The 12050-nt window shown below is 34.9% G+C and overlaps 1 protein-coding gene across 3 annotated transcripts; it reads left to right on the forward strand.

Annotated features, from left to right (window-relative positions):
* Positions 1–6085: 6085 nt before the first annotated feature.
* LOC110817324 (large ribosomal subunit protein P2y-like) lies at positions 6086–8948 on the forward strand. 3 transcript variants are annotated; one of them, XM_088213390.1, is made up of 5 exons: positions 6086–6350; positions 7313–7633; positions 7714–7803; positions 8412–8641; positions 8737–8948. In XM_088213390.1, the coding sequence occupies exons 3-5, from the start codon at positions 7716–7718 to the stop codon at positions 8761–8763; spliced, it is 345 nt and encodes a 114-aa protein (XP_088069516.1). In that variant the 5' UTR covers positions 6086–6350; positions 7313–7633; positions 7714–7715; the 3' UTR covers positions 8764–8948. The 3 variants fall into 3 exon arrangements, with proteins under 3 accessions (XP_088069516.1, XP_021901509.1, XP_021901508.1); XM_022045817.2 differs by having other exon boundaries at positions 7313–7602; XM_022045816.2 differs by lacking the exon at positions 7313–7633 and having other exon boundaries at positions 6088–6350.
* The last annotated feature ends 3102 nt before the right edge of the window (positions 8949–12050 follow it).

Genomic DNA, 12050 nt, shown 5'->3' on the forward strand with positions numbered 1-12050 from the left:
ATGTTTCAAAATCTGTTAAGGAATAAAATCATAAATAGAAGTAAAGTAAAATGGCATAATAGAATGAACCCTCATATATTGTGATAATATGAATAACAAAATGAAACAAATAAATCAAGGTGAAATTAACAAGGCATAATATAATAATGAAGCGGAATGAAATAAACTAGAACAAAATAATACGAAACGAAACGGAATAAAACAAAATACAATGATTTAAAATGCGTGATTAATACATTAGCTCTAGATGGACATAGCAAATTAAGAATGGAAATAGATCAGACCAGCATAAAGAAATAGACGACCACAAAATAAGTAAATAAGCCTAGGAAGACGAAAATAAAATAAAAATAAAAACAAAAAGAGTAAATACAATAAAAAAAGATTCGGGATAAAACTAATGAATAGATAGTACAAAGTAAAACTAGTGACAAACATAAAGAATCGATTAACTGGCTCCATCGGCAACCTATATTTAATTATCAAAGAATCACAAAATTGTTTAGAATCATTATTTATTATCGATTAAACTTTGATTTAACTATAACAAGGAAAATTTTAAGGGATTCTCACACTAGGTCAGAGACCAAAACATTGCCTCTCTCAACTATGGCTCGCAGTAGCTCCCGACTCTCAAATTTCTTTAAGTTTTTTGGTGGAATTAGGAAACACTCATCAAAACAATGTGGAAACACAAAAAAGGTGGTGAAAAAGAGCATAGGAAACTTACTAGGGTTAGTTTGGGGTTCTAGCACAGCAGTACAATCGAGCTCCATCGTCTGGTTCTCCTTCTCCGACGTTCCTCTCTCTTAGCCAAGTTGAATATGGTAGGTTTATGATGGAAATCAACTTAAAACATGGAAGTAGAGGATTTTACAAAGAAAGGAGGGAAATTTTGACCTTACCGTCATTGGTTCAGTTTTCAGCATGGTGGCACAACTGAGCTCCATTGTTTGCTCTCCCTCAGGTTATGGCTTTTCTTGGGTTATTTTGCATCAAGGATAGTTTAAATAGTCTAGGATAGAAAATAAGAAGAATGGGAAAAAATCATGCTTAATGGCATTGTTTTTCGTTTCCAGCATAGCAGCGCCGTTGTCCCTCCAACGACTGAGCTCCCTCCAACTTCCCTTTCTTCTTCTTCTCTAGTCGACCTGACGGCTAGATTTTGGGAGGCTGACTGAATAAGAGGTTTAAATACCTCTCTCCCATTAATCTAATTTGTTTATTCTGGTCCGTGTGGATCAATAGGGACCATCCGATCTTGCTTATTTAGGGCATCCCATATTCTCCTCCCTTACATATTCCGAACCGTTCGATAGATCAGCCCTGCAAATCTGAGCCATCGATCGTGCGATTGTTGGATCTATCACATGGGCAATCAGGGCCGCTCATTCAAATTTAGGCGAGATCGAGATCTGGCTATTCATGCGAGTGGGAATAAATCCAAGTCATTCGATCCCTCTGGCATGCGAATCGCCAGCATGGCTTCCTGCGTGGAGAGGCCTGCTGACACATTTGCCATGCGGCACGTCTTGATTTGCCATGCTGCTAACATGGTCATCCTACGTGGCCCATTTCCTTTCATTTACGAAGTGGCCCTGGTTTTCCAAGTTTCTTTCAAGTAAGTCCCCCCCTTATTTTATAGATTGGCCCTAATTTCTAAAATTTGTTTCAAAAATGTCCAAAATGAATTTTTTTCTTCATTATTTTACACTTTCTTGATAAATAAATTTTTTATTGTTATTATTATTATTATCATTATTTTATTATTATCATTAACATATATATATATAATCAATCTCCCTTATTTTGAAATTAATCATTCTTGAGCCCAGGATGTTACACTGTGTGAACAGTGAGTAAATTTAGTTTAGGGGAAGAACATGTTCTATTAAATGTCAAGAAACTTGGGCAATAACTGCTGTTAGAGAATAATAAACTAGATAGGAAATCTATGAGAATGAGAGCGATTAATAAGGAACCAGAAATAAAATGTGATCATAGTGGCAGTGAGAGAAAACCTACTAAGAGATAAACACTAGGAAGTGTAAGGTTTAAGTCATAAGCTTAGCTGAGGATTATATGAGCAGTTAATAGTAAATGAATATAAAGGGATAAACCTAAAAATTTATTTCAAGCGAGCGAAGGAGAATGGGGAGAATGTAAGGTTACTGGGGAATACTTCGGGAAGTTTCAACTCGTTAGTTTCAAATTTTAAATTTGACTTACTGGGCATGTTAGCTCATTACTATTTTATTTACAAATACAGGGAAGCAGGAACAGGTCCAGGAATTTCTAACCATAGATCCCACTTCCTTGAAGATGCAGAGTGTGACAATGGGAGTAGTGTGGGATACAACACTTACATACTTACATACACACATGTAGAATGGATTTGATATATTTTTAGTTTTGGAATATTTTCTCTTCCTTTTGTTGTGATAAAACATGAGGACCATCCCCTGCATGAGAATAAAGTATATATAAATAAGTGACTGTTAATATGTGTATGGATGATTTCATCTTAGAATGAGAAGGATTATATTGTGTTGCACCGAATGGTAAAATTAAAGGAACATTCTACATGGGCATGTAAGGATGTTTTGGCCATTAAGGGTAAGGGGCATCACAGTTGGTATCAGAGCAAATTTGGTAACACACTATGAGGAATTATGTTTACGAAATACAATACCTACAAGATTGATTTGCCTTGAAACTCAAATCTAAAAGGAGTGTGAATAAATTTCTTATATCGTGAAATAATGAATTATTTACGGTGGTTCCCCTATGTGTATCATATGTAAACCGATGTTGATGGTATTGAATAATTCCAAGAGTTTAAATAGTAGATAAATTCGAGGTAAGTGGTGGATGAGAAGTGAACATTGCAGAAATGGTGAATGAATCTAGCGGGCTTTTAATATGTTTAGGGTGGGAAAAGAATGTTAAAATGCAAGTGAATATAGAGAGTTGTTAACCTGTTTAGCGTGAATAAAGAAAAATTAATTAGCAGTTAATTTTTTGGAGCTTGTGACTACTTAGAGTAGGAAAGTCGTAGACAGATCGGAGTTGGGAAAATTTCCATAATGGAAGGCTAAAATGCTAAGTGAAATAAAAAAAATAAAAAAAGAAGAGGAAATCGACAGATTATACATGTATATGAGTATGGTATAGTTCTTGGCGACATATTTCTCAAACCCTTTTGTTAGATATATCTTGTTATTCATTATTGTTTATGGTTGAAATCTGATTAATGAATTATTGTTCGATAATTACCTTAAATTCATGTATATTTAAGTGTTTAGGTGCGTCTTATGAGCATGTCAGAAGACAAAATTGATCTACGTATAAATCCACAAATAAGATTTAAGATATGTATGGTTTAGATGATCCTGAAGTATGGTTTTTTAATTTTCTTTAGAGGCTGATTTGGTATTTATTATGGATGCTTAGTGGTTTCCCTTGATAAAGATGGATACATTCGGAATGGTTGTATGCATGGTCATATATATGTGTGTATATAGGAGTATGACTGTGTGAGTTCATATAAATATGTGAAGTGTAGAGTGTATGTATGGGCCGCCTGCTTGGGTCGAGGGGTGAAAACCCGAATGATTGTGTGTGTTGGCCCATCTGCTTGGGTCGAGGGTGAAAACTTGAATGGTGGTGTGTGTTAGCTCGCCTGCTTGGGTCGAGGGGTGAAAACCCGAATGGTTGTGTGTGTTGGCCTGCATGCTTGGGTCGAGGGATTAAAACCCGAATGGTTATGTGTATTGTGCACACATTTGTTGCAGCAGAATATGCCGAAAGGGATTGGTGTGGTTGTGGTCTCTAGATCGCTTGGTACATACTTGTTGAGTGATTCTTAACTTTACAACAAGAGGGAGGGTGAGCATGGATGACCTGGGAATGTTATAGTGCGTTTTTAGTAAGGGATTGAGGAGTAGGTGTTAATGAATATTGATAGAAGTTGTGAAATTAGAAATTGAAGGTTGATGATCATAATAAAGTGTGAATGAGACCCAAAAGAGTCTGAAATGGAAAATGATATGAATTTAAGAAATGTGAGCAAATGGATAGACAGTGAAGGGTAGGAAATGGCAAGAATAATTTAGAAGTCGAAACCAGAGAAGTAAGAGGAAGAAACTATGGACTTGTCCTTTCTGGGTAAATGAGAACAAGAAAATCTGAGAGTGAGGGTGCAGAACTGATGGGTAGAAAATGATAGAGGAAAATTAGAGTTAGACCTAATAGACTAGGGAGATAGAGTTTATTGAAGTAGTATAACAATATCCCAAAAATATATATAATCAAAAATAAATAAATAAATAAAAACACACACTTGTTTAAGAAATGAAGGGGGAAAGTGGAAACAATCTAATGAGATCCTTATATAATTGTCAATGGCTCCCATAATCATAATTTTCTTAGTTCATGGATTGTAAATCTCAAAGGACTTAGATTAAGCCATTCTCAAGATAATCGACCCTGTTGAGTTTGAAAATAATAAGAATCAATGAGGGGGAGTAAATTTCTTGCATAACAAATCATTGAGTAAGAAGGAAGAATTTTGATGACACAAACACCCACTTCCTGAAATCCAACAACATTTATTTTAGGAGCCAATAGAAAACACCACTGAGGTAATGTAATTATTTAGGGTAGAATGTAGACATGAAGATGATGTTGAGGTTACTAAGAGAAATAAGGAATCACCATTGTACTTGGAAGCCAAAAGAAATTAGATAATATGCACATTAGGTGAGGTTTTGGGACTTCCTTCGAAACGTCCACGAATATGAGAAAGTAAGACCATGATTCTAAAAGTTCGAAGAGATAGGAATTACATGGGTTCGAAATGTGATAAACTTAGGGAATAAAATGTTGGAACTTTACTCCAAACCCAACTGGAGATGGTGAATAAGTAACAATCATAATCAGTCTTAGTACAGGAAACCATAGAAAGCTTAAATGTTACCAACTCTTAGATATTAAATTCTCATATACTTGGTAGACAGAAATATTTGTTGTGGGATGAAACAGAGTATGTTAAATTAAAACTCTCCTTCTTAACACATCTTGTTCCTTCTAAAGTAAATTTTTGAGAAAGAATGAGAACACTATAGGGATATGTTCTGACAACAAGTTAATGTGATGATAAAACTAGAGTACGAGTTCCTTGTACCTAAAAGAAATACAAAAATAATGCAATATACCAAGATAGGCCTCCAAAGTGAACATCATAAAAAAAGCACATCGGAAGGACTGAGGACCCATAACCCACCAAACACAAAAGAGTTCTCTTCGAAACAATAAGGAAAAAATTGATGATGTGATAAATAGGTGACCTACATCTTAAGACCACACTTAAGTTTGGATACTTAAAAATTTTGAAAGCTTAAGGTATACTTGCAAGAGATAGAACAAAACATAACCACTTGAAAAAAAAAAACTAATAAATGAGTCTTTTATCAAAGGACCTCCCAATGATCCTCGGTAATAACTATGGATTGTATAATTCATTATGTACAGACTAGAGGACATTAGGAAAAAGTTGATAATGTATTGAGGTATATTTAGAATCCTTTAGCCTTTGATGGATTTTGAGGGATAATACAACCTAGTTAAAAGATAAGTCATCGAATATGGAAGAGGAGGAGATCTTGTAAACCCTAACGTAGGTAGATCTTCATATTTAAGTACAACCAAACCAAATATAGGTTAACAAAAATTCCAAGACTTCAAAGATTATGCATATGTTGGTGTACTTAGACTGTATAGAGAAAACATATTCCACCTAATCATGTATTAAATTTAGAAAGTTAGAGAGTGAATAAAATAATTTAAAAACCTTAACATTTGGGAAACAAATAAGAGTAATAATTTCCAACCCCCTAATAAGTACAAATTTAGATGACCAAATTTTTTCTAAATGGAAAAAGTTTGTAACATCCCTTTCCCATTTAGCAATAGGAAAATAAATGGGGCATTGTAAAGATTTTAAATAGGGAAGGGGAAAATTAGGAATTTTAAAAAGATAAAAAAAAATGTAATCAGCAGTCTTAGATCTATTGTTGGGATCAAATGGCTCCATTACCCCAGATAAATTCCTCTTTTTGGTTCCTTCATAACAAGAGGAACCCTAGAAAGAAGAAGGGGCGGCGTGAAAGAGAAGTGGCAAGAAAGAAAGGCCAAGAGAGAGAGTGAGAGCAGAGAGGTTGAGTGAAGAGACGACAGGCAGCATGATTCAATGAGGATTGGAAAGAGGAATCGTTGTTAGGAATCCGCAAGGACGAAAAGGGTCCGAAGAAAGACAATTTTGTAGACGAATATTCAGGCAGAAGCAAGAGGTAAGACATATTTATCTTCTAAACCTCGAATTTGAGATATGTATATTCGAATTCTTGCATCGAATATCTTGTATGCTTGTCAAGAAGGGAAGAGATTATAAGGAAAAAATGTCTCGTATCAAAATGAAGAGAGAGAGATCGAATCAACCTGGGTGACAAACATTAAAATGGTGAGCATAGGGTGAGTCAAGCGTGATGTGATGAGAGCTAGCTGGTTGTGTATGGATTACAGTGGGAAGGAATAATGGTCACTTGGGTCTTATGGAGATAAAAACTGAGTATAGATTTGGGGGTAGTGTGAAAGTCTCTGTAAAACCTGAAGAGAGATGAGACTGCTGAACGTGAGGATAAATCTGCGAGAGATGAGAGATATGGTTTGCTGTGTATAGAGGTTATTGCTGACAGTGAGCAGATACAATTCCCACTCATTGAAAGAGTGGATACGGGTAGACAAAGGGGTGATGAAACGCAGGGATTAGGTGACAGAATGTGCTGAGGTATTTAGGTGATGAACTAAAATGGGAATTTCATCCAGTGGAGTTCTGGAAGAATATACCAAGAGAGAGATTAGAGGGTTGTTAGAGTGGGATGGCGCTGGGAAGGATCCAGTGGGGTTCTGGAAAAACATACCAGAAGAGAGATTAGAGGGCTGTTGAGTGAGAGGATACTGGGAGGGACCCTGCAGAATTCTGGGAGCATACCAGGGGAGGGGTCATGGGTTTGTTTCTTGCTGGGTAGGAGGCAATATGAATTCTGTTGGTGAAATGTGCAAGATATACTTGCTATAAAGGGGTAGGAAATGTCTGAAAATCAGTAAAACTTCGGGTGAGAAAATGGGCTGTTTAGGAGAGGCAGTGTTGAGGGGGACTCCGGCCTAGGAATTAGACTAATTTCAATACATTGTTTCAAATTCTAACTTTGACTTACTGGGCAAGTGTAGGCTCATTACTGTTTATTTACAGATATGGTGAAGCAGGAACTGGAATAGGAATTACCACCAGCGAAATCCAACACCGAGGGGGATGCGAGGAGTGACTAAGCAAAACCAATACCATTATACACACACTTACACAGCAGTTTTAATTGCAGACATGTAATAAGAATACTTTAGTTATGTCGTGGTAATGTGGAGTTAGTCAATAAAATACTATGCATGTATGTCAAGGAAACACAGGAAAGAAGTTATGCTTGACATTTACCTTGAAATGACAATTACATGAGAGATGGTGTTTAGATATATGATTACTGATAGGTGAGAACAGATGGCATCGACATCTCATCTAGTTAAGTTTCGGGGCGTTACATATGTATATATCATGTTTATTCCAAAGATTTGATATTTAAGTTTGTGTATTCCGAGCAGAAATGAAGGTAATCGCTGCCTATTTGCTTGCTGTATTGGGAGGCAATGCATGCCCCACGGCTAAAGACATCAAAGCCATTCTCGGATCGGGTAATCAGTCTTGTTTTTTATCTATTTTTTTCACGGCATTGCAAATTTTAATTTCAACAACCCATAAAGTGTAACCAAATCTTAAGTTCTATTCGAGCTTCATGTTCTTTGTCATATGTTTTTGTCCTTTGTTTTTCATTTTGGCGCTGATTTTGATTAAGCCTTTTCGATTCAGATGTATTAGAAATTTCTCTTTTGTTGAAGTGCTTTCGTCATGATATGGATGGAATTAAGAGATTCTAGTTTTGTTGTTTTAGTTCTCTCTTATAAGGATTTGGTGTAAATATCTTTAAATTAAGTTGTAATTTATGATTTGAAGTGTCTGGCATCTGGGTGCAATCGTTTATTTTTTTGGTTGGAAAGTGCGTGCTATGTTGATTTTCAAGTTTCTCAATACTGAAGAATAAGATGAGGGTACCCTATATTTTAGGAAATTGAGCGGAAATTCTGTGAACATGGTATGCTACTAAGTATTTTTTTGGATGAATTGGTAAGTCTTATACAGGATATAACGTTTTCCTATGTCTAGAGGCTATGTTGAGGTTGGATTTCTGCTGTGAGAGGGGAAGCCTTGCAATGAAAAGCTAATTTACTTTCGTGTTTTGCAGTTGGGGCTGAAGCTGAAGATGAAAGAATTGAGCTTCTTCTCTCCCAGGTTCATGGTAAGGATATAGTAGAGCTAATTGCAGCCGGAAGGGAGAAGTTGGCTTCTGTGCCATGTGGCGGTGGCGGTGGTGCTGCAGTTGCCGCAGCTCCTTCAGTTGGTGGTGCTGCAGCCGCACCTGGTGCTGAGGAAAAGAAAGAAGAGAAGAAAGAGGAGAAAGAGGAATCTGATGATGTAAGATTTTCTTGTTAAATAGTCACTTCTTCCCTTTGCAAATATTGAAAATCTTTTTGATACTTACATTGGCTGTGTTTGATATTTGTTTACAGGACATGGGTTTCAGTCTGTTTGACTAAGAAGTTGCATTGCTTATTGATCGCCTCTCACATGCAGTCAGCACATGTTAATTTGAGCTTTACAAGTCTGTAGTTGGACTTGAATTTTAATTTTCTTTTTGAACTGTTGAAGTTTTGTTTGGATGATGAAGTGAGTTTTTAACATTGGAGCTTATATTTTATTGTTGGATTTTGTCTGTTGCTTATTATAGGCTTGTTCTTAATTATCATATGGATGTTGATTTTGTAGTTCCAAAGTAATGGCCTTTTTTTAATAGCCCCTAAGGGGCTGTGACCTTTTGAACCCGGGCTCCTGTGGTAATGGAGAGGGGAACATAACCAAGTCACCTTGAAGTGATGGTGGTTAAATTAATATGAGCTTTTCTGGATTAATTAATCACAATTTGGAAAATGATTAAGTTCTAGATGGTGCTTTGTGTATATCCTGGTGTCTGGTAAATGATGAAGTTCTGGAATTGGCTGCATGGATATATTTGCTTGAGTTTCACAAGATTGATAAAACAAATAATCTAGGTTTATAAGACAGTAGAGAAGAGGTTGAGATGTTATTGGCTTCTGAATGCAACTTTTATTTACCTTTAGTAGAATTATGGGGAATTCATGTCTCTACCCTTAGTTTACGGGGAAGATTATTGCAAAACACGAAACTCCAGTAAGAATTGGTTGAATTATTTGCCCAAGGCAACTTTCTTATTCTCTTTCCATCCTGATTGGGGTGGGATTTGTGCCTCTTTGCTAGCGTTTAATTAACTTAGAATTGACGTTTGTTCTTGAAAAAAAAGACTCATTTGTTTTCAGGATTCGATAATTTCATATAAATAATTTAAAACATAAATCTTAATTCATAGTTGATTTGTCCAAATGTTAAATACAGAATCTTGCAAACCGACATAGAGTGCCTTCCAGCAAGTACCTGCTTATTCATGTGCTAGAAATTTTGGGTTTCATGTTATTTTGCAATATGATTTAGATCTTTGTTCTTTTTGGTATTTGTCTCTTTGAGATCTTCAATGGACGTTTTTGCTTATTCTTGTTGAGAGTCATGAACTAGTTTCCTAATATAATAAACTGTTAGTTGCATATGTTGATAAAATGTTGCTAAAAAAAAAAACATATCAAATTTGGTCTTCCTTAAAGCCCAAGTAAATATGGCCTTAATCAACTATGTGGCGTTAGATTACATACATATGGGCCTAAATATAAGTACCTCACGAGTTGTCGTTGTTATTTTAGTAACTACTGCATCTTACAACACTTCACAATACAATTTTTGCAAAGAAAGAAAAATAATTGTCATTTCCTTCTTTATTTTGAAGATAATTGTGCCTAAAATACATGTGACTTGCTATCAGGAAAAGAATTGCAATAGCTAAATGATGGTGTGCAATATCGGTCAGTCATAGAACGCCGATCACTGGATCTAATCCCCCACAAAAAAGTAAAAAATTCAACATATTTTGATCAATTCAAGATAAAAAAATGGAGTTGCTCTCTCAGCAAAACATGGATAAAGTTGAGTCAAAAGATTCCAATTCAAGATAAATTCATGAGGAAGTGGGATTTCTTTAGGATCTACTCCAGCAATTTCTATCTTTTTTGTCTATCAATAAAATAAAATAAATTATCATAGTAGTAAACTATAATAAAAGAAAGTAGATATTTTTATCTTATGATGGTAAAAAATTCTAAAAATAAAATCATAATTTACTTTAAATTTTATAAGCTCCTCTATGTAACCCGAGACAGAAGGAATATGACGAACTTGACTTCAAAAAATTTCAATAGTTTCCTTTAATATAATGTCTTTAATAGGAAAGAAGATTATTTATAGATAAATTTCAATCTAACAAAATAGTTAGGAAATAAATATATATATTTTGAACAAGGATATGCAGATATTAATTTTTCTTAATATGAACCTGTTAGCTACAATCAGAATCTGGCAAACCTTTGCTTACACAAAGCAATTGCTACTTAAAACATGAAATCAATACATTGATTTGGTTAGCTTTAGACATCAATGTTATGATCAATATCATTTTTCTCATCATAGTATTCATCATCCCTCCTGGGTGTGCTATGAAACACATTCCTCATTGCATTCCGGAAAGCATAACATGTCGGAGATTGTAACTTATGATATCCATTTTTTAAAGAAAATTTTTACTATAACTTGAAACTAAGTGGAGAAATGTAAACATATTTTTGCATTGCAACACTATGAATTGTGAGCTACTGTAAATACGAATGTCTTTGCATATGCAATGATTTAAATATGTCTACTTACAATTCATGCGTTCATCGGGGTTCTACTCATCTTCATCAAATGTAGAAATCAGGCGGAACCTACAAAGCAAGGTACTGCCATCAGATCACCAATGTTTTGAACGCTCATATATATTTGTTCATTCAATTAGTTGGTTAACTACAAGAGTCCATAAACTTTTCATAGTCATTCACTTGAACAAGTATCTTGAGTTTGTGGACATTCACTGGATCATGAGTCAATATGAACATATTTGAAGAATTTCATGCGAAACGGCTACTCTAAACAACAAGAGCAATCTTCACTGCATTGATAAAATAAAGATTTTCTCACGTAATTAGATCTAATTAACTATTACCAATGCACTTGTCCCAAAAGAAAAACTCATCAGTTATCATATCAGCTTGGCAGTTATTTCCACGTAACTAACCTCTTGCATCTGCACATTAGGAGCATGTTGAATGCAACAAAGGTTTTTTAGTATTTGCGCTTTAATTGCACTGAGATATGATTTACTATTTAAATTCTCCTAGTCAATTAACCAAACAGGAGATAAGATGAATAAGAAGATTGCAATGTTTAATATCCAATTTCATTAGACCACATGTATTGAATTGCCAGATAAAACACATAAGATTTGAATTTGAAAAAAGCCAAACAACAATGGTGAAACTGTAACTTGCCCTTACTCTATTTTTTGTTATATGTTTTTCCAAGGAACATAACCATCTAGGTAAGCTAGCTCTTTCTCATGTTAGTTCTCATACAAATAGAATAGATGATTTAAGCTACCACATACTATGTGCCCGACTGGAATCTTCAATGCATAGTCCAATACAAAATATTTGATATATTAATTTTCAAGAATTTTTGCAGAAAATATCATGATAAAAAAAAATTAATTCTGAAATATCAACAAATCAAAATGATTGAGGTTTGAGAAGTACAATCAACTATACAGTTATACAACTACGATAGAGGGAAGATGCACCAACTACAATATGCAGAAAATAAGATAAGA

This window comes from Carica papaya, chromosome 2, assembly GCF_054855325.1.
Source record: "Carica papaya isolate Zhongbai chromosome 2, ASM5485532v1, whole genome shotgun sequence".
NCBI lineage: Eukaryota > Viridiplantae > Streptophyta > Magnoliopsida > Brassicales > Caricaceae > Carica > Carica papaya.